The sequence below is a fragment of the Pan troglodytes genome, chromosome 12, assembly GCF_028858775.2.
Source record: "Pan troglodytes isolate AG18354 chromosome 12, NHGRI_mPanTro3-v2.0_pri, whole genome shotgun sequence".
Lineage (NCBI taxonomy): Eukaryota > Metazoa > Chordata > Mammalia > Primates > Hominidae > Pan > Pan troglodytes.
Genome location: NC_072410.2, coordinates 83,396,838 through 83,421,242, shown reverse-complemented (window position 1 = coordinate 83,421,242; position 24,405 = coordinate 83,396,838). Strand labels below are relative to the sequence as shown.

The 24,405-nt window shown below is 36.9% G+C and overlaps 1 protein-coding gene across 13 annotated transcripts in view; it reads right to left on the bottom strand.

Annotated features, from left to right (window-relative positions):
• The window catches only part of MAP4K3 (mitogen-activated protein kinase kinase kinase kinase 3), a 187,367-nt gene that overhangs the window by 109,184 nt on the left and 53,778 nt on the right, over positions 1 to 24,405 (bottom strand). For 11 of the 13 annotated variants that reach the window (XR_010149572.1, XR_010149573.1, XR_010149574.1 and 8 more), the window contains exon 2: positions 19,504 to 19,561. The exons of the other annotated variants lie outside the window; for them this stretch is intronic. Coding sequence is in view for 7 of the 11 variants with exons in the window: in XM_016948387.3 (XP_016803876.1) it covers positions 19,504 to 19,561 (58 nt within the window). In the remaining 4 variants the exon portion in view is untranslated. The remainder of the gene's footprint in view (positions 1 to 19,503; positions 19,562 to 24,405) is intronic. 13 annotated transcript variants of the gene reach the window in all.

The window sequence follows — 24,405 nt, the reverse complement described above, 5'->3', positions numbered from 1 at the left end:
CAGTGATCTTTGTATTGAGCACTTTTATTATATTACATTGATGTCTGCATGTCTTTGCCTTCACTAGAATACAAAGTCCTCTAGGATAGGATTATGTCTTCATCATCTTTGTACCCCTAGTACCAAAGATGTAATCAATAAAGAACTGTTGACTGAATCAATCTACAACACCACATAATTCCTTTCTATGATGACTGTAAATCCAGAATATCAGCTTTTGGTTTAATTTCATCCAATTGTTAGCATGTTTTATATAATTAATTGCCTACATATTATTCCTTTTATTTCTAATAGAATGTATTAGTGGCTTTAGGTTTTCAACTGCAGCTTTCCCATGAAATACTACTGATCCAAAGTGTATCATTTTGTACTATTAAGTCAACTCTATGTGATTGTGAGAATGGTCAAATTAAATTCAACATTTTTGTGGGAAAAAAATTCAAAGAAAAATTCCACATACTCGATTTTTAAAGGTAAATAAAAAATGTAGATTTGGGTAAGAAAAAAGTAGAGTTTAATACATTAATAATCCAAAGGATTTAAAGAACTTTGTTCAAGGCTCATGAGAAATACATTATAAAGATAGGCCTCCTATCACGAGTAGAGCAGCAGAGGGTAACTGCCCCCATGATTCAATTACCTCCCACTGGGTCCTCCCACAACACATGGGGATTATGGGAACTACAATTCAAGATGAGACATGCGTGGTGACACAACCAAACTACATCATTCCACTCCTGGCCCCTCCCAAATCTCATATCCTCACATTTCAAGTCACAATCATGTCTTTCCAACAGTCCCCCAAAGTCTTAGTTCACTCCAGCATCAACCCAAAAGTCCAAGTCCAAAGTCTCATCTGAGACAAGGCAAGTCTCTTCTACCTATGGGCCTGTAAAATCAAAAGCAAGTGAGTTACTTTCTAGATACAATGGTGGTACAGGCATTGGGTAAATACAGGTGTTCCAATGGGAGAAACTGGCCAAAACAAAGGGACTACAGGCCCCTTGCAAGTCTGAAATCCAACAGGATAGTCATTAAATCTTAAAGTTTAATGACTACCAACAGGGTAGTCATTAAATCTTAAAGTTCCAAAATGACCTCTTTTGACTCCATGTCTCACATCCAGGTCATGCTGATAACAAGAGGTGGACTCCCATGGCCTTGGGCAGCTCCACCCCTGTAGCTTTACAGGGTACAGCTCCCCTCCTGGCTGCTTTCACAGGCTGGTATTAAGTGTCTCCAGCTTTTCCAGGCACACAGTACAAGCTGTCAGTGGATCTACCATTCTGAGATCCAGAGGACCACCTTCTCACAGTTCCACTAGGCAGTGCTGCAGTGGGAACTCTGTGTGGGGGCTCCAACCCCATGTTTCCCTTCTGCACTGCCCTAGCAGAACCATGAGGGCTCCACCCTTGCAGCAAACTTCTGTCTGGACATCCAGGTATTTCCATATATCCTTTGAAATCTAGCCAGAGGTTCTCAAACCTCAATTCTTGGTTTCTGTGCACCTGTGGGCTCAATACCACGTGGAAGCTGCCAGGCTTGGGGCTTGCACCCTCTGAGGCAATGGCCTGAACTATACGTTGGCCCCTTTTAGCCACGGCTGGAGCGACTAGGATGCAGAGCACCAAGTCCCTAGGCTGCACACAGCAGGGGGAGCCCTGGGCCTGGCCCACAGTACCATTTTTTCCTCCTAAGCCTCCAGGGCTGTGATGGGAGAGGTTGCTGCAAAAGTCTCTGAAATGCCCTGGAGACATGTTCCCCTTGTCTTAGTGATTAACATTTGGCTCCTTGTTACTTATGTAAATTTCTGCAGCAGGTTTGAATTTCTCCTGAGGAAAATGGGGTTTTCTTTTCTATCGCATTGCTGGGCTGCAAATTTTCCAAACTTTTATGCTCTGCTTCCTCTTGAACGCTTTGCTCCTTAGATATTTCTTCCACCAGATACCCTAATCATCTCTCTCAAGTTCCAAGCTCCATAGATCTCTAAGGCAGGGGCAAAATGCCGCCACTCTCTTTGCTAAAGCCTAACGAGAGTCACTTCTGCTCTAGTTCCCAACAGGTTCCTCATCTCCATCTGACAGCACCTCAGTCTGGACTTTATTGTCCATATCACTATCAGCATTTTGATCAAAGCCATTCAAGTTTCTAGAAAGTTCCAAATGTTCCCACATCTTTCTGTCTTCTGAGCCCTACAAGTCTCTCGGAACTTCCAAACTTTTCCACATTTTCTTTTCTTCTTCTGAGCCCTCCAAACTGTTCCAACCTCTGCCTGTTACCCAATTCCAAAGTTGCTTCCAGATTTTCAGGTATCTTTACAGCAGCACCCCACTCCTGGTACCAATTTACTGTACTAGTCCATTCTCGTGCTGCTAATAAAGACCTACCAAAGACTGGGTAATTTATAAAGGAAAAGGGTTTAACTGACTCACAGTGTGGCATGGCTGGGGAGGGCTCAGTAAACTTACAATCATGGCAGAGGGGGAAGCAAACACATCCTTCTTCACATGGTGGCAGGTGGAAGAAGTATGGGCAAAAGGGGGAAAAGCCACTTATAAAACCATCAGATCTCATGAGAACTAACTCACTATCACGAGAACAGCAGCAGGGGGTAACTGCTCCCCATGATGCAATTACCTCCCACAAAGTCCCTCCCATAACATGTGGGGATTATGGGAATGACTCAAAATGAGATTTGGGTGGGAACACAGCTAAACTATATCAACAATCAAAACAATAACAGCTTAAAGATGAACCCTGAAAAGGTCCCTTATTTCTGTCACATTAAGTCCATACTTTGTTGCTGGCCTTGTCTACATATCTAGCACAGTGTCACTATTAAGGATATGCACTTTGAAATCAGAATATCTAATTATGAAACTTGGTTTCACAACTTACTAGTTGTATCATCTCAGGCAAATCTGTCTGTCTCTGCCTCCCGTTTCTCTTCTGTTTCTTTCTTTCTCTCTCTTTCCCTCTCTCTCCCACACCCTTTTGTCTCTACATTATAGCAATTATATCACGTTTTATGTAATAATATGATATTATAATAATATACATTATAGCAACTACCCATAGTCACAATTCTATGCCCCCTTACTCTATTTTTCCCCATGTACCACACTTAACATATTATATGTTTACTTATATGTGTGTTTCCCTAGCACATTAGACTCTTTCAATAGAAATGAATTAATGAATTATTCTAAAGGTAATAACCAATTGAAACCCAAAAGAAAAAAAAATAAGGTGGTATAAACAGTAGAAATACAAAATTTTCATTATTTACTATATATGACTGTGCTCCTGGACAACAAACACTTGAAAAAAAGGCAGAAACAATTTTGTAAAATCCTTCAATAACATATTAGAATATGTCAAATTAAATTGTGTACCTAAGAATAAGCTTTAAAACCCATAGGCTCCATACAAAGTTTAAACTTGCTTTTAAAATCTTTAAAATGATTATTTAAACTACATTTTATTTAAATATTAAATATTTAATTTAATATTATTAAATTATCATTTAAAACAGAATCTGCTCTGTTGTTAGTTTTCATGTTAAACAGCTGTTTGATACTGCAAATAATTATTTCATTATAATGACATCTGTCAAGATGCTTCTGGAAAACCATGTTAGCTTATTAGAGTCATGAAGATGTTACACATGTAGAAGACAGAAATAAAGATGACTAAAGGAAAATAAGAAAGCAAAGTATTCTGTGAGATAAAAGACCTGAGAAAAACAAAAGACACTTCCCTTCTGAATAGAAGAACTTACTATGGTAAAGACAGCAAGTACCTTATGAATTAATAACTGTATTAATGTAATTCCAATAAAAATGCCAGTTGAATCCTGAAAAAATTATACTTAAATTCACCTGAAAAAATAAACATGAAGGAACAGTTTTCTAATAGATATTATTTTGAAATAAGTAGCTCTTATTTAGAATTGATACATCTGGAATAATTCTCATCCTTCTGATTCTTTATCCTGGATCATGTTAAATGTCCTTTGGCCAGAAACAAGAAAAAGAAATAAAAGACATCCAAAGTGAAAAGGAAAAAGTAACATTATATTTGCTGGAAGATGACATGACATTGCATATAGAAAGCTCTAAAGATTCCACAAAAAAACTGTTAGCACTAATAAACAAATTCAGCAAAGTTGCAGGATACAAAGTCAAATGCATTTATATACACTAACAACAATCTGAAAAGGAAATTAAGAAAATAATCCCAATTGCAACAGCATCAAAAAGAATACCTAGTAATAGACTTAACCAAGGAGGAGGAAGACCTGTACTCTGAAAATTACAAAACGTTTAATTAGAAAAATAAATGTAAAGACATGCCATGTTTATGGACTGAAAGAGCATTGTTAAAATGTTTGTACTACCCAATGAGATCTACAAATTCAATGTAATCTGGAAAACAAACAGCAACTTTTTTCTTTCAGAAATAGAAAAAACAATCCTAAAATTTAGAGAGAACCACAAAGAACGCCAAATAGCCAAAACAATCTTGAGAAAAAAGAATAAAAGCTGGAGGTCTCACACTCCTGGTTTCAAAACATATTACAAAGCTACAGCAATCAAACAATATGGCACTGGCATAAAGACAGACATATAGACCAACGGAATAGAGAAAAGAAAACCCAAAATAAACACATGCATATAAGGTCAAATCCTCTTTCACAAGGATGCCAAGACTATGCAATGGGATAAAACAGTATTCAACAAAGGTGCTGGGAAAAACTGGATGGCAGCATGCAAAAGAATGACATTGGACGTTATCCTACATACACAAAAAATTCAGCTTTAATTTATTAAATACTTGAATATTAATTAAATACTTAAATGCAAGGCCTGAAACTATAAAACTCTTATAGAAAAACACAGGCCAAAACATTCATAATATTAGTCTTGGCAATTATTACTTGGATATGACATTAAAAGCACAGGCAACAAAAGCAAAAACAGACAACTGAAATTCCACCACTAAAAAGCTTCCGCACAGCACAAGAAACAGAATTAAAAGACTACCTATGGAATGTAAGAAAATATTTGCAAACCATATATCTGATGAGGGGTTACTAGGCACTCCTACAATGCAACAGCAAAACAAAACCCACCAAATAACTGGATTCAAAAATGAGCAAAGGGCTCGGCGCAGTGGCTCATGCCTGTTATCCCAGCAGTTTTGGATGCCGAGGTGGGTGGATCACCTGAGGTCAGGAGTTTGAGACCAGCCTGGCCAACATGGCAAAACCCAGACTCCACTAAAAATACAAAAAAATAGCTGGGCATAGTGGCAGGTGTCTGTAATCCCAGGTACTTTGGAGACTGAGGTGGGAGAACTGCTTGAACCCAGGAGGTGGAGGTTGCAGGGAGCCAAGACTGTGCCACTGCACTCTAGCTTGGGCAACAGAGTGAGACTCTGTCTCAAAAAAAAAAAAAAAAAAAAAAAAGAGCTATGGTTGAACGGGTGATGGATATATGAAATAGCTTGATTTGATCATTTCACAACATACATATGCATCAGAATACCATGTTGTAAACTGTAAACAAACAGTATACAATTTTTGTCATTTACACAGTAATCATACTGGGGATTTTTTTTTTTAAGAGCTAAGGACTTGAACAGAAATTTCTCAAAAAAAGATATACAAATGGCCAACAGATCTGTATCAAAAGATGCCCAACATTACTGTCTTCAGGGAAATGCAAATCAAAAACATAATGTCACTTCTCACCTGTTCAGATAGCCATTATTAAAAAAAAAAAAAAAAGAAGACAATAGCAAGTGTTGTCCAGGATATGAATACCCCCATCCACTGTTGATGGGAATGTAAAATGGTGTAGCCACTATGGAAAACAGTACAGAAGTTCCTCTAAATATTAAAAATAGAAATGCAATATGATCCAGCAATCTCACTTGTGGGTATATACCCCAAAGAACTGAAATTAGAATCTCAAAGAGACATTTGCACTCCAGAAAGCAGAATGGTCATGGCCAGAGACTGGGGGAAGGAAGAATTAGGAATTGCTGTTCAATGTGTAAAGAATTTCAGTCACACAAGATGAAAATATTCTAGAGCATAATGTATAACATAATGGTTATAGTTAACAATACTGTACTAAATATTTAAATTTGTTAACAGAATAGGTATCATGTGACGTTTTTACCATCATTGATAAAAAGAGACAAACTCTAAAATATTTGAAGAGATTTATTTTGAGCCAAATATGAATGACCAGTGGTCTGTAATACAGCTCCAAGAGATCCTGAGAACATGTGCCCAAAGTGGTTGGTTTTACACATTTTAGGGAGACATAAGACATCAATCAAAACGTGTAAGGTGGGCCAGGTGCGGTGGCTTACGCCTGTAATGCCAGCACTTTGGAAGTCCAAGGTGGGTGGATCACCTGAGGCCAGGAGTACGAGACCAGCCTGGCCAACATGGTGAAACTCCATCTTTACTAAAAATACAAAAATTAGCCAGGCGTGATGGCATATGCCTATAATCCCAGCTACTTGGGAGGCTGAAGCAGGAGAATTGCATAAACCCAGGAGGCAGAGCTTGCAGTGAGCCAGGATGGTGCCCCTGCACCAGCCTGGGCAACAGAGAGAAACTCTGTCTCAAAAAAAAAAAAAAAAGAAAATGGGTAGCAGAGACCAAGGTTTTATCATGCAGATGAAGCCTCCAGGTAGCAGACTTCAGAGCTTTTGTCAGACCTATGAAGTGCCAGACTCAGTTAATTCTCTCCTGGATCAGGAAAAAGACCTGGAAAGGAAAAATGAATCCTCTATAGAATACAGATTTCCCCCACAAGAGACGGCTTTGCAGGACCATTTCAAAATATATCAAAGAAATATACTTGGGATAAAATACTTCTATTTCTTTCAGGGCCTGCTATCTGTCATGTGATGCTATACTAGAGTCAGGCTGGAATTCTGTGTCTTATTGCTATAAAAAGTCTGTTCACTAGTCTTAAGATCTCTATTTAAATGTTAATGTTGGTCAGCTGAGCCTGAATTCCAAAGGGAGGAGGGTATAATGAGGATGTCGGAGTCTCATTATGATGGTAACATCATGGCCTGAACTAGTTTTTCAGGTTAACTTTGGAATGCCCTTGGCTGAGGAGAGCCTCCATCAGTCGGTTGGGGGGCTTAGAATTTTATTTTTGGGTTACGCCATAGTAATTTTTTAAATGTCCGATAGCTAAGAGAAAAATGTAAGCTTAGACTACGAAAAATAAACAAGGTTTCTCATGCCACTGTTATGGGTATTTCACTCTCAAATCTTCCCATTTCCATTCTATTTTAAACACAGAGAAGTGAGAACATACATCTACGTTACATGTAAAAGTGTTTTAAAGTCAATTTCAAATTAAGTTTTAATTTCATGTGTGGTGTCATTCAAAATACATAATTTCTAAACTCCATTTCATATGGTAGAAACAATAAATGAAATTAACAGTACTTCAGTTGTTCATGAAAGGAGTCAAACTCTGTAAAATATTTGAAGAGATTTATTCTGAGCCAAATATGAGTGACCAATGGCCCATGAAAGAGTCCCCAGGAGACCTGAGAACATATGCCCAAGGTGGTCAGGGTACAGCCTAGTTTTATACATTTTAGGAAGACCTGAGGCATCAATCAAATACATTTAAGATTTACATTGGTTTGATCTAGAAGGGTGTGACAGCTTGAAGCAGGGTGGTGGGGTGGGGGTGGAGGTGGTGGCTTCCAGGTTAGAGGGAGATTTTTAAAATCTTCTGATTGGCAATTGGTTTAAAGTTATCATCAATAGAAAGGAATGTCTGGGTTCTGATAAGGGGTTGCGGAGACCAAGGTTTTATCATGCAGATGAAACCTCCAGGTAGTAGGCGTCTCTTCAGACGTAAATGTTTCAGACGAAATTTCAGACGAAATGTTTCTCTTGAGATGTAAGATCTGTACTGATGTTAATACCAGTCAGCTTTCCCTGAATTCCGAAAGGGAAGAGGGCGTAGTTCCACCTCTGCTTCCATCATGGCCTGAATTTTTCAGGGTAACTTCGGAATGCCTTTGGCCCAGTGGAGGGGTTCATTTAGATGGTTGGGAGGCCTTGGAACTTTATTTTTTGGTTTACACAGTAATCTATGGCTAACATTCCAACTTCTCTTAAGTTGTCAATTACTGTGTCAAACTACTGGAGTACCAGGAAATACTCTGAAACACTATATTAAATTATCAGGGTATCTTGAAACCCACTGGCTAATCTTTAAAAAGATAAGAAATTGGCTTAAGTAATTACAACATAAAATTAGAAAAAACTTTTCTAAAACCACAGAAGCAGCACCCAACTTTGAATTTTTGAAGAAATATTAAAGCCCTGATCAATAACACAGAAATACAAAGGAAGTATCTAATAATTCTATTGATTCCTAGTTATTTCAAAACAAATGAAAAAATGATTAAAACAGCAATATTTGTATTTTTTTCAGAAATGAGAATGAAGAAAACAACCCTTCAAATACTTCACCTCATAAAAATAACTTAGAGTCTATTTATTTGTTTGGCTATATTTTAGTAAGTGTTCTTGATTAATGTTTAAGATAAGTATCACTTACATTTACATACATTGTTACTGAATGGCCTTTGAACTTGGGTTCCACAAAGCCAAGTAGAAATTCCCTTGCTCAAACTATCTAAACAAAAAAAGAAGCCAGGCACAGTGGCTCACACCTGTAGTCCCAGAACTTTAGGAAGCTGAGGCAGGTGGACTGCTTCAGCCCAGGAGTTTCAGACTAGCCTGGGCAACATGGTGAGACCTCATCTGTAGAAAAATTAAAAATAAGCTGTGTATGGTGGTGTGAGCCTGCAGTCCCAGCTACTTGGGAGGCTTAAATGGGAGGACTGACTGAGCCTGGGTGGTTGAGGCTGCAGTGAGCTGTCACTGTGCCACTGCACTCCAGCCTGGGTGACAGTATGAGACTCTATCTAAAAAAACAAAAAAAGAAAAGGAAAAGGAAAAAAAAAAGAAAGAAACCATGGCCCTGGCTCCCTAAAAAAAAGTCTTACTCTAGAGCTGGGCATGGTGTTGGAAGCCTGTAGTCCCAGATATTTGGGGGACTGAGGTGAGAGTTTGATCCAAACTGGGCAACATAGTGAGACCTCAACTTTAAGATAAAAAGAAAAAATGTCTACCCTAATGCTGTGTTTCCCAATTCTGTTTTCCTAATGCCTCTCCCCAAGAAATTTTAATACCACAGATATTCTGCATGTTTATTTATTATGCATATATACATACATATATCTGTGCTTTGTACATAAAAAGAATTAAGATTTTTTTCATCCCAAAGAACCAGTTACACTCCTTTCTTATTTTAAAGGAATATTTGAGAAAACATTCTCTAGTGCAAACGGATTGCGTCCAGGTAGTCAGGGAAGGAGGGCTTAACTTGAGCTTCCTGACCTATGAACCTGTTTGGTCTCCTTTTCTTACCTGGATCCAGCTCTTTTGAGAGCCAGGTTTACCCGAGTGGTTCTGATGGAAGGCCCAAAATAAGGAAGGTACCCGTAACTCAGGACTGAATTTCTAGTGAAAATCCTCTGGAGTATATCGCGCCCCCTGCCTACTAAAAATTATGGCAGCAACCCTACAGTTTCTATATGTAAAGTAAGTATTATAGTAGACTCAAAAAATGTTTCTGGAGTAAGGACAGAAAAAGGAAAAATAGAGCACGGTGTAGATTTTAAGGGAAGTGAAGAATACAATGGGCAAAAATTTTTCTGTTTTTATCACGCCCACCAACAAGAACAATGACATATTGTTTAAAATAGTTTTAGCTGGACTCAGTGGCTCATGTTTGTAATCTCAGAACATTGGGAGGCCAAGGCAGGACAATCACTTGAGGCCAGGAGTTTGAGACCAGCTTGGGCAACACAACGAGACCCAGTCTCTACAAAAAAAACTAAAAAATTAGCTGGGTGTGGTGATGCACACCTGTTAATACCAACCAGTAGTGAGGCTGAGGCAGGAGGATCGCTTGAGCCCAGGAGTTGGGGCTGCAGTGAGCTATGATCACATCACTATACTCCAGCCTGGGTGACAGGGTGAGGTCCTGTCTCTAAAAGAAAAAGAAAAAAAAAAATCCCAAAAAAGAAAAAAAGTTAAATAAAATAGTTCTAATTTTAGACGTTTTTAATCTCTCAACTTTCTGTTCTCTCACCAGATCTGATTTAAAGATAATTTTTTTAGCAGCTCCTGATCTATTCTTGAGGTTACATAGGCATAAACCATAGCTGTATAAAACTCATGAAAATGAGTTTCTAAAATCAAAACAACAAACCTATTCTTCCCATAAACTCAATTTTTACATATATTGTACCTCTCCCTTATCCCTTGTAACCTATCAATCACGTTTTAAGTTCTATCCACCCTAAAATCTCATGCAGTCACCCCTTCCTTCCCTCTGCACATAACTCAAGCATGGCTGTCACAACAGTAACATGTCTTCTTACCAGCAGGGCTTCTCTCCCATCTGCCTGTGTACACTGAATCTGCCTACAGTTATACTCTGACCATGTTACTAACCTGTAAAAACAAACGAAATCCCACTGTTTTACAGGGTAAATCTAAACCTTTGGGCTAGTTTTTTTTTTTTTTTTTTTTTTTTTTTTGAGATGCAGTTTTGCTCTGTCACCCAGGCTAGAGTGCAGTGGTGTGATCTTGGCTCACTGCAACCTCCGTCTCCCAGGTTCAAGTGATTCTCCTGCCTCAGCCTCTCAAGTAGCTGGGAATACAGGTGCGAGCCACCAAGCCAGGCTGATCGTGAACTCCTGACCTCAGCTGATCTGCCCGCCTCGGCCTCCCAAAGTGCTGGGATTACAGGCGTGAGCTACTGGGCCTGGCTGCTTTGGGCTAGTATTTAAGGCTTTCCATAAACTATCATCAGTTTTCCACTTCTTATTTCCCACCATGCTCACATAGAGCATACTACTCTAGACAAATCAAACTACTACTTCCAAACAGGCCTAGTACTTTCATACTACCTTTGCTTTTATACTATCCTCATGTGGAATACCCTCCATTCTCTTATTCTACTAGCAAAATCCTAGCCAGTCTTGAAGGCTCATCTGAAGTTTTACTTCCTTATCCCAAGGGAAGTGGAACTCACAGCTTCTATGGAACCCACCAAATATAAATTAGGCTATATCAGCCACTCTGCACTATGTGTATTCTTTCACACAGCATCCTACCTAGATATTCCCAACCCAGAGTATTTCGGAGTAAATAGTCAAAGGCGGATCTTCAGTGACCCATGAATTAAGTCTTTCTAGTCACAGCCATCACCGTTCCTTACTGCCAGCACCACCACCTACATATGCACACACACTCTGCTCAATGGGTTCTCCGTAGTTACGCTGCTACTTACATAAACATTCTAGTTTTCACATTGGATAACAAGTTACTGGAAGGCAGGAACCATATCTCCGTATCTTCCTTCTAACTAAATTAAGTGCTAAATAAACATCCTTCAAGCCAAATCACTGGTCATAAACAGAGGACTGAGAATAAGAAATACATTGCAGATAAACAAAACAAAAAGTCCTTTGTCAGTTGCTTTTTTATTTTGGAGCATTATTACCTTTCAATGTGTAAATATTCAATCTCTCCAGCTCAGTCAGCCTCAAGTCATAGTATGATTCTAATATATTTAAGAGTGGCTAAGCAATCCATGATTAACCTTTGAAGAATAATTATCATGAATGATGTAACAACTACTCTATTCATGATGGCAATAAACACAAGGCAGCACTGAATAAGCATATGGTGGCAAGGGATCCACAAAAACACTCAAGGGAGATGGGAAAAGGCACCAGATAAATCATATCCCCAATGTTTCGCCACTCTATGATGAAAGATAAGGAGGCAGAAAGCACCTCTACTACCTCTCAGGAAAGAAAAAACTAATGTCAAAGGCTGGCAGGAGAGAATATTCCATAACATTTAACTTTGGAGGTCCATGAAAAAATAGTGGAATAAGGTCTTATTGGTACTTTTTTGCACTTTTAAAATTTAGCTTTACAATTTAATGCATGTTGCTCTCACGGAAACAAAGCATAATACCCTATTTTCTCTGTATATCAACCTCAGTAGTTTTCATTGTGTTGGAAAAGGAATGAGTTTCCCCATTTAGAAGAGTTTTTCCTATGAGTTGCTACCTAATGAATCACTGTTATCTATCTGCATTTGTATCATATTATAATAACTAGTGCTGCAAACAATACCACAAATGAGTATAAGTAACTTTTAAATTCTGACTTTAAATCACAAAAAGAAAAGATTCCAGATCTATAACTTATTTATATAATAACACCTTATCAGAAATTGAAAATAAAGCCCCAAAGAATATATACATAAGTTCTATTCTACTAGCAAGCTCTGCCATAGCTCTCATCTTGATCCATTTTTAATTTTTTTTTTCCAAATAAGTCTCAAGAATTGGCAGTGTTCTAGCCGGATCAGCCACAGACCACAGGAACAAACCCGTCATCTGACAAATTCAGGTTTACTGACCCATTGCAATGAGGAAAACCACACGCCAGAGAAATCTTAGGGCATCTCACCAAAAGAAAAGATAAGAGTTTTTGTAATATTTTGAATAAAATGGAATTGAGGTGAAATTTAAATGAAGTGGTGTTTTGATAGGCTTAGAGCAAAGGAGAGCTGTATGTAAAGGGGCAGACTTCAGGATTGGATTATAAAATGAACCCAAGGTTCTTTTTCCTTATAAGCAACAAAGTTAGAATGGATGTGAACAGTCTCTTACCTGAAGCTCTGCCATCTGGGGTGTAAATCAAGACTGCTTCTCTATGTCAGAGTGACTTAGATTCTCCAGGAAAGAGTGGAATGTTTAACTTTTGCCAATACACGTTGAATTTCCCTAATTCAAAAATCTGATATACACAATGCTCCAAAATCCAAAACTTTTTGAGCACTGATGTGACGCAAATGAACTAAATTCTGCAATCAAAAAACAGAGTGGCTGAATGGATAAGAAAATAAGGCCCAATGATCTGTTGCCTACAAGAAACACATTTCACCTATGAAGATACACAGACTAAAATAAAGGGATGGAAAAAGATATTCCATGCCAATGGAAACAAGAAAAGAACAGGAGTAGCTATATCAGAAAAAAAAGATTTCAAAACAGAAACTGTAAGAAGAGCTAAGAAGGTCACTACATATATATCCTCTCTCTCTCTATATATATATGTATATATATACGTATACATACACACACATCTATCTATATACATCCTCTTGCTGAATTGATCCCTTTATACATATAATATATATTACATATATTTATATATTAAATTTTTGTAGAGCATTCAGACAAGAGCGAGAAATAAACGAGCATCCAAATTGGAAAGGAAGCAGTCAAATTATCCTTGTTTGCAGATTATATGATCTTATATTTGGAAAAATCTAAAGACTCCACCAAAAAACTATTAAACTGATAAATTCAGTAAAGCTGCAGGACACAAAATAAATATTCAAAAAGTAGTATCATTTTTGTATGCCAAAAGTGAACAATCTGAAAAAGAAATCAAGAAAGAAATTCCATTTACAATAGCTACAAATAAAATAAAATAAAATACCTAGGAATTAACCAAAAAAATGAAAGATCTCTACAATGAAAACATAAAACATTGATGTAAGAAATTGAAGAAGTCACCAAAAAAAAAATGGAAAGATATTCCATGTTCATGGACTAGAAGAATCAATATTGTTAAAATGTCCATACTATCCAAAAGAATCTAAGGATTTAATGCAATTCCTATCAAAATATGAATGACATTCTTCACAAAAATAGAAAAAATTATCCTAAAATTTTTAGGGACCCACAGAAGACCCAAAATAGCCAAAGCTATCCTGAGGAAAAAAAAAAAGAAACTGTAGGAATCACATTACCTGACTTCAAAATATACTACAGAGCTATGGTAACCAAAACAGCATGCTGCTGGAAAAACAGATACATAGATCAGTGAACAGAATGGAGAACCCAGAAATTAATCCAGACATGTACAGTGAATGCATTTTCAACAAAGATACCAAGAACATACACTGGGGAAAGGACAGTCTCTTCAATAAGTGGTGCTGAGAAAACTGGATATCCACATGCAGAAGACTGAAACTAGACCCCCTTCCTCTTACCATATACAAAAATCAAATTAAAATGGATTAAAGACATAAATCTAAGACCTCAAACTATGGAAATACTACAAGAAAACATTGGGGAAAATCTCCATGACACTGGTGTGGGCAAACATTTCTTGAGCAATATCCTACAGGCACTAGCAACCAAGCAAAAATGGACAAATGGGATCACATCAAATTAAAAAGCTTCTGCATAGCAAAACAAATAATCAACAAAGAGAAGAGACAACCCCATGAATGGCAGAAAATATCTGCAAACTACTCATCTGACAAGGGATTAACAACCAGATTATATAAGGAGCTCAAACAACTCCACTGGGGAAAAAAACCCTAATTCAATTTAAAAATGGGCAAAAGATCTGAACAGACATTTCTTCAAAGACATAAAAATGGCAAACAGGTATATGAAAAGGTGCTCAACATCACTGATCATCAGAGAAATGTAAATCAAAACTATACCATGAGATATTATCTCCCCTTATTCAAAATGCCTTTTATCAAAAAGATAGGCAATAAATGCTGGTGAGAATGTGGAGAAAAGGGAACCCTCCTACACTGTCAGTAGGAATGTAAATTAATACAACTACTATGGAGAACAGTTTGGAGGTTCCTCGAAAACTAAAAATAGAACTACCATACAATCATGCAATTCCACTCCTAGATACATACTCAAAAGAAAGGAAATGAGTATATCAAAGAGAGATCTGCACTCCCATGTTTACTGCAGCACTATTCACAATAACCAAGATTTGGAAGCAACCTAAGTGTCCATCAACAGATGAATGAATAAAGAAATGTGGTACATATATACAATGGAGTACTATTCAGCCATTAAAAGGAATGAGATCCTGCCATTTGCAACAACATGGGTGGAACTGGAAGTCATTATGTTAAGTGAAATACACCAGGCACAGAAAGACAAACATCACATGTTCTCATTTATCTGTGGGAGCTAAAACTCAAAACAATTGAACTTAAGGAGATAGAGAGTAGAAGGATGGTTACCATAGGCTGGGAAGCTTACAGGGCTTGGTGGGGGGGTAGAAGGGATTTGGAGATGGTTAATTGGTACAAAAAATTAGAAAGAATGAATAAGCCCTAGTATTTGCAAGCACAACAGGGTGACTTTAGTAACAACAACAACAAAAAATCCAATCATACATTTTAAAATAACTAGAAGAGTATAACTGGTCTGTTTGAAACACAAAGGATAAATACTCGAGATGACAGATATCCATTTACCCTGGTGTGATTATTATGCATTGTGTGTCTGTATCAAAATAGCTCATGTAACCCAGAAATATATATGCCTACTATGTACCCACGAAAATTAAAAATGGCTCACATCTGTAATCCCAGTACTTTGGGAGGCCCAGGCAGGCGGATCACTTGATGCCAGGAGTTTGAGGCCATCCTGGCCAACATGATGAAACCTTGTCTCTACTAAAAATACAAAAATTAGCCAGGCATGGTGGTGCATGCCTGTAATTCCAGCTATTCATGAAGATTGCTTGAACCCGGAGGCAGAGGTTGCAGTGAGCCAAGATCACACCACTGCCTGGGTGACAGAGCGAGACTCTATCTCAAAACAATAAAAAATTAAAATTAAAATTAAAAATAAATTAGGCCAGGTTCGGTGGTTCACGCTTGTTAACTCAGCACTTTGGGAGGCAGAGGCGGGTGGATCACCTGAGGTCAGGAATTCAATACCAGCCTGCCCAACACAGTGAAACCCCGTCTCTACTAAAAATACAAAAATTAGCCGGGCGTGGTGGTGCACCCCTGTAATCCCAGCTACTCGGGCAGCTGAGGCAGGAGAATCACCTGAACCTGGGAGGCAGAGGTTGCAGTAAGCTGAGATCGGGCCACTGCACTCCAGCCTGGGCAACAGACCAAGACTCCATCACAAATAAAAAAAAAATAAAAAAAATTTTTTTAAATTTTTTAAATTTAAAGCTGCATAATTAAGATGAGAAGCAACAGTCAGACACCTTGGAGTAACTTCACATTTAAACAATTTGGTCAAAAGGTCTGCGTAAGTTTTTATTTTGCTTCAGGTTCAAATTGCTTATCAGCTGTAAAAAAAGGAAAAAGGAACAAACTCTAGACAGAAATTCTTAAAATCCAACATGTTGCACTAGACTATTTCAGACTTAATTTTTGTTTCCAAAAAATGGAAGACTAGCCATCAAAAACTCTAATTTAGGCCAGACATAGTGGCTCATGCTTGTAATCCTAGCAGTTTGGAAGGCCAAGGTGAGAGGTCGCTTGAGACCAGGTATTCAACAGCAAACTGGACAATATAGTGAGACCCTGTCTCTACAAAAAATAAAAATTAGCTGGGTGTCATGGCATACGCCTGCAGTCCTAGCTACTTGGGAGACTGAGGTAGAAGGATACCATGAGCCCAGGAGATCAAGACTGCAGTGAGCCACGATCATACCACTGCACTCCAGCCTGGGCTACAGTGACACTGTCTCTTAAACACACACACACCCCTCTACCTTAGAAAAATGTGAGCGTAACACCACTCGTGAAGTAGTTCCCTCCTCCATACCCCAAATAAAACCGGAGTCTACTCAGTTCTCTAGAGATATCTATCAAGTCACCAAAGAATATATTACATGATGCTACAGCAAGGCAATCAGCAAAATCTGGACTGGGGGGGAACTTTACAGGATAAATGATCGAGTTACTTCCACAGAAAATTGCAAGGAAAAAAGATAAAAAGAAATTAAGTGGGAACCTATAGATACAACGTAGCAACTATTTGCTAAGCGTAGGTCTTATTAATAAAGAACTGTAATGTTGTTAATGGTTTTAGTTATGTATCTTTAATAATTTTATTAAGGCATATGTTTAAATTGGATAGTTCAGCAATTTCAAGTGTATAATTCAATGGTGCCTTTAGTAAATTTACCAAGTTGTACAACCATCACTAGATTATTCCCATAAGACCCTTCACGTACAATAATTGTGAGTCCACCCCGTCCCCAGCTCACCAGATTAACTTTCTGACACCACAGATTTGCCTTTTCTGAACCTTTCACATGGAATCATACAGTATGCAGTTTTGTGTGTCTAGCTCCTTTCACTTAGCACGTTTTGGTCACCTATGTTACAGCATGCTATCAGCAACTTGTTTTTATTGTTGAATAGTATTCAATTGTATGAACACAACATATTCATTCACCAGTTGATGGGCAGTTAGACTGTTTCCAATTTTGAGACATACTGTGAATAATGCTACTATAAACATTTGTGCATGACAATCATTGTGTCGGCAGATATACAAGAGTAGAATTGCTGGGTCATTATGGCAAATTTATGTTTAACACTTTAAGGAAGTGACAAACTGTTTTCCAAAGTGGTTGCACCATTTTACATTTCCACCAGCTGTGTATGAGGGTTCCTGTTTGTGATTACACTTTTTGAGTATTTATACTTTAGGCATATACACAGAAATACTATGGGCTGGAATTTTATGATTGAGGGATCAAAATAACTGGTGGCGGGGGGAAATGGGTAGCTGTAATAGATGAAACATATTTATGGTGATAACCTTTGTTTTCTCTGGGTGGCAGAATATGAATGATTTTTATTTTTTTCCTTTTGTATAGTTGTATATTCTACTTTTATTACATTGATCAATATACACATGGCAGTGTCCAAGACTGACAGTGCAACAACTTGAACATTTCATGAACAGAAAATAATTGACTTGAACAGTAAGCTTTTTCAAGTTTTTAATTTTTTAAGGAAATTTTAAGATGTACAGAATGAGTACTATGTGCCAGGCCCTAAGCTCAGTGCTGGGGGCACAAATTTGATTAAAACTTAGAAACAAAGAAAGGCAAGTCTAGAATGACAATATAGCTATGGTCAGTGCTACAGCAGAGCAAATCACTCAGGAGTCATCTTAATTAGACCCAGGGTCAGGCAAGGCTTCCTGAAAGAGAAGGTTTCTTGAGGGAATGATGTATACACAAAATACTTCTCATTAGAACCATTTCATTAAGTAACACAGTCACTGCTTAATGATTAAAAATGAAGGCCCTGCTTTAAATGCCAAATTTCTTTTTGTAGCTAATATTTCAACAACTTCAAATATCCTTCTTAAATTTCTTATGAATTGAAGAGTAGGAGATTCAGAAAAAAGATAAACATCTTGTCTTGTGACGTTTAGAATATAACGACTACATAAAATCTGTAAATATGTATAACTGGAAAAATTTTTTAATTCATTTTATTTATGTGTGGTTTGATCACAGTCAATCAGCACATCCTTAAATTTTCATTTTAATATCACTTCTAAAAAGTTTATTGATGCTCTAAATAAGGGGTGAGCAAACTATAGGGAAAGAGGGAGAACTGAATATAGAGACCATACATGACCTACAAAGTCTAAAGTATTGGCTATTTGGCCTTTTTTTTTTTTTAAACAGAAAAAGTTTTTCCACTCTTGCAAAGTCTCTGAATGGATTTCTGTTCATACTGGAGCTAAAACTCGTTTCACCAATAAACTCTTATTATCAGCTTGTAAGGAAGAAGTCATCAGAAAGGCACTAACTGCTGTGGTACTCGGTCTAGACACTAGCACAATTATAGACTTGCTTATGGTGGGAAGGAGAAAGAGTGGGAAAGGGTTTCTAAGAGAGAATAAACAAAGAGTGAGTAATTAGCTAAGAAAAATGTGGGTTTTGAGGGAAGTAGGAGGAATTCAAAGAACATAGTTGAAGCAGACAAAAAATACGGAGTAGCCTTAAGGGGCTTTACAATAAGCTGCTCAATTTGGTAGACAACTGCTGGGACAGCAATGAAATACAGAATGTGGAAGCTAGATCTCCTGAGAAAAACTGAGACTCAGAGACATGAAGCTATTTGCCCAAGTTCACAGAGCAAGGGAGTGGGAGACAAACTGAACTACAACTACCTAAATTTCAGTTCTGTTTTTTCCACTACATCACACTGACACCACAAGACGTTAGCCTGGAAATAAACCACTATCAGCTTGTCACAAGTTAGCTCAACTGAGTTCAGAAAGAACAAAGTCTTTTCAGGAGTTCCCCTTCCTCCCCCAATTATCAGTTACTTTTCAGGGAAGAACTGAGCAAGGTGTGTTGTACGCAGAACTTGAAGAAGTGGAGGAAAGGGCATACAAGCAGCTCTATTTATCCCAGATGTTGGGGAAAACAAGAGAATGTTGACCAAACATCATTAAAATAAGCCTTAAGATATCCCATGGCTTTCTAGCAGTAAGAAAAAATGAATTTCAAACAATTTACCTGGTTCCAATTTTATTACTTTAATTGCTGCTAATTCACCAGTGTTAACATTCCGTGCCTAAAAGAAAGAGGAAAAAAGGATTATTGTGAAGAAAGCTTTCATAAAAAAGTGTATAAAATTTCACTTTAGCTTACTGTTTTCAGTTATATAAAAATATTTTAAAAGAAATGCAAATGTAATTTATATTTACAAAACAAATAGTTTTTCCTTCACAATAAATTTCAACATTTATGTATAAATTTAATATTGGCAAAACTAATAGCTAATATACACTTAGACGTTAGTACGGATGTGCCAGGCACTATTCTAAATGTTTTAATATTAATTCATTTAATCCTCACAACAACCTTATAAAATAGGTACTGATATTATTCTCATTTTGCAAGTGAGGAAACTAAAGGACATAGAACTCAAAAGAACTTAACAAGGTCATACAGCCAGTGAGTCGACAGTGCTGGGATTCAAACCTAGGCAGTCTAACTCCACAGTCTGAGCCTTTAAGTATTACACTGTATTGCTATTCATTCAAAGGCTAGTTGAACTAATTAACTAGCCTTATATTTTTTCATTTAAAAGCTTTAGGATATGAAAGGCTAACACAATTGTGTATATAATTATGAAAACAGGCCCCCTGCATCCTTTTAAACACACCTGATGGTACAGTCAAATACATGTAGTTCAATGCAAAACCTATTTTTGTAAGCCACATATTAAAAATCACTTTAAAAAATCAAATTATAGATTCCTGGCATTTACAACTGTATAATTATGTATATAAGTACACATAATTATATTATGTGTATTTATGTGTACATATAACAATATATATTATATATAATACACATATAGATAAGAAGAAACTATATTAAAATGGCAGTAAGTCTTTGTCAATTTAAAATATTTTATAATTGGATCAGAACTTTCAATTTGATATTTTAAACTGTTAACTACAAATAATTTTCATACCACCAATGAAGAACAATACATGCCATTCCCTGATCACAGAAAGATCCATTCATGTGACCAGATTTATTCCTAGTTGCAACACTCTCTTATTAATGGATTGGTGAAAATCAGTGAATCACCTGGCAAGAGATGGTAACACCATTAACAGTGGAATTCTTCTAAGAATACTAGGGCACTAAAAATACCAGCCAAAGATCTAAGATATGAGACACCGCCATTGCTGAAAATATAAAATTTAACCATTTAACTCTAAGAAGAACAAAGATATTAAGAGATCTCATATAAATTAATAAAATTTGCAGGGAAAATTCATTTAAAAATTGTTCCTTCAAACAAAATCCCCATAACTAATAAACACTCAAGGCAGTACAAAAGAGATTTGAAGACTTATTTCAAATTAAACTTAATTTCCATAAAATGGGATAGATGTTTCAAATAGACAGTGCTGGATACTAGCTCCTTTCTCTAGGAAGAAAACATATATAAATGATGAAATAGAAATAAAACCAGAATATCATTCTGGCAGCATTCTGTAAAGGAGGTAGAGAGTATCTGAAAAATATTCAGGTATAATAGTCATAAAGCTTTTCAAGCACCATCACAACTACTTGCCTCTCCTCACACTTTGATATCTTTTCTCTGGTAGGATTCTCCTTTAGCATCTCCTCCAAATAAGACAACTGCCACCATTTAAAAATCATGCTATGGTTTTTTACTTACTGAGAAGAAATTCAGAGTATGGGTGATTCTACTATGGAAGAGCAGACAAATGTGAACTCAGAAAGCTAGGATGATTATAGCTGAGATTTTTGTTACCAATGACCACAGGAGGGCACACTCTCTATTTACAAGTTACACAGTGTTTGTCCAAAATGGTTGCTGTACACAATGTACTCTTCTAAAAATAGATTTACTAACACCAGCATATATTTAACAGAAAAATTATGACACTAACTACTGATGAGTGGTTTACCAAGGTCAATATTTCCTATAGGGTTGACTTATGAATACAATTATTTCAAGTGGTACATCAGTCTAGAATTTCCTAAAGGCTAACAGTTTTTAAATTACAGTTTTTTAGGGTTAATTGAAAAAAACATAGAGCTAAAATGATTACTGTTCTTTTGCTTTCTATGATGTTAGAAATATCTTCCAATATGTAATTTATTTGGCAGTATTAAGATATTTCACAAAAAGGGGAAACAGACAATTGAAAGTCCTTAAGAAACTTCACTTCTAAGCCTTTCCTTAGTAAAATCCATGTTTATTAATAAAGGGTCTTTAAAGCTTTATGATTCACCAAGAATCTTGGTCTTCTGCCTAAAATAAGTCATATTTTGCTATCTCTAAATTGACTGTAGTCAAGGTTACACACAAAGGTAAATTTAAAAGTCAGTATTATCTCTAACATTCTGCAACTGCTATTCTTTTTTTCAATCACCTTGAGCAGTTTATTTTTTAAAAAGGAGAGCAAGATAGAAATTATAAAATATTAGCACGTATAAAGTTAAAAATTTTGAATTCAGAATATGTAACATAAAATGTTCATACTTGTGAAGGGCAGAAAACAGGATAAAATATTCTAAGCAGCTAGATCTAGTCTGCTGCAACACTGATCTGACCACCATTCTTCAAATGCTCCCACAATGATGTTCTCATCATGCTGTTCTTGACTTATAACTCTGCAAGGCTACACATCATTGCTTTAAAGACAAAAATCCAAATTCCCTGTCAGAGTATTTAAAGCTTTCACTAAATACAGCACTTTTTATAACAGCTTTATTGGGATAGAATCCACATACCATGAAGTACACCCTTTCATGGTGTATGATTCAGTTGTGTTTAGTATATTCAGAGTTATGTAACTGTACTAACTAATTTTAGAACACTTTCATCACCTCAAAAAGAAACCCCAGACCCATTCGCAGTCACTCCATATTCCTCTGACTCTCAATCCCTGGCAACCACTAATCTACTTTCCATCTCTATGGATTTGACTATTATAAATATTTCATGTAAATGGGATCAAATAACACATGGTCCTTTGTGACTCTGGTTTCTTGCACTTGGTGTAATGCTTTCAGACTCATCCATGTCTCAAACTCATTTATGTGTTACTGCCAAATAGTATTCCATTGTATGGAAATACCATATTTGGGTTGTTTCTACTTTTTAGCTGTTATGAATAATGGTGCTATAAACATCAGTGTACACATTTTTGTGTGGACCTGTTTTCAATTTTCCATTTGAATATCTTCTTTGGAGAACTGTCTATTCAATTATTTGTCCATTTTAAATTCTTTTTAAATTGTTACTTGTAAGAGTTCTTCACATATATTCTGGATATAAATCCCTTATCAGTCGCATGATTTGCAAGTATTTTCTCCCATTCTACATGCTTTCATTTTCTTATGGGTATCCTTTGAAACACAAAACCTTTTCATTTTGATGATGTCCAACTTAACTAATTTTTGTTTCTTGTATTTTTAGTGTTGCAGCTAAGAAACCATTTGCCTAACCCAAGGTCACAAATACTTTTTTCCTATGATTTTTTTTTTCTAAGAGTTCTAAGTTTTATAGTTTTCTTAAATTTACGTCTATAATCTGAGTGAATTTTTATACTGTGTCAGACAGGGCTTCAGTTTCATTCTTTTGCCTGTGGATATGAAATTGTGAAATACTACATTTTAATCTGGCCCCCATCTATATTTCTAGTCACTCCCTAACCTGTACTTTATCCTCTGGCCAAACTAAACAACTTGCTATTCCCCAGAGCCATCCATGCTTTGTTCCAGCTCCCTCCCCTGGCCTAACAGACATCCTTCGAAGCTCAGCTTAGGCTACCACCACTTCCCACAAGCCTTTTCCTGGCCCTGGTCTCACACCTTATTTCAGTATACACGTCCCCCACCACATACTCCCATAGGTTCTGGGTAACCTTTCTAAAATGGAAGTGGACTGGTGAGGAAAATCCTGCAGGTCTAGACCGATCTCGGCTTAGAGGGGCTCTTGGAAAGTACTAACTTTCAAAGCTGTACCAGAATTTAGTTTGATTCAGTGAGCCTTTCAGAGGCCATTCAGATTTGAACTAGTTTTGGAAAGAATTTTTCTGAGATGATTTCACGCAGATTGTGGAATTATCTCCAACTGTCAGAAAGGCATTCCTTGAGAGTGAACTGAGGGTTAACAACATATTCAAGCAGCAATCATTAAGAGCCAAAAAATGTGCTAGGTACAATATAAAGTGGGTTATAAACAGTCATTATCAGTAAAACATCTGACCATCATCTACTATGTATTGAGCCCCTTGGAGTATTCAAACCTTACTATGTAGAAGGGCATGTCCGATGTGAATATGAATAAAAGTTCTGAGTGAGAGTTAACAACGTTTAGTCCTGGCTCTGCCAGTAACCAGCAATGGGATCTGAGCAAGTAATTTCCCTTGTGTCTTCTTCCTGACCCCTCTGCCCACAATTTAATAACATGAAGGTGAAGATAGGCTATTTCTAAGGTTCCTTCTAATTCTAAAAGTCAATGTTTATATCAAATAATTTCATTCTAAATCAAAAGATTCCAAATACTGAACCAGCTAGCCGGTTATATAAAAATCATATAAAGAGTTTAAATACAAAACAAAACAATAACAAAATACTGCTACAAATTTTGAATTCTAGGTCAAGCGATTAAGAATGGGACCCAGGATTCTGTATCTTAAGCTACTGAGGTACTGCTGATACACAGCCAGGTTTGGCGACCCAGTTTAAAGCACTATGTTACTGACTTTTAGAAAATGTAACCACCAACTTATAAGCCTGAAAAGGTATTACAGGAATGATGGCATGAAGATGTTACCATTTATGCAGAGGTTTGAAAAGATGGCCTGAATTAGGAAAAACATACAAAAGGGATGGGGAAAAGGGCACAGAACGAAAAGC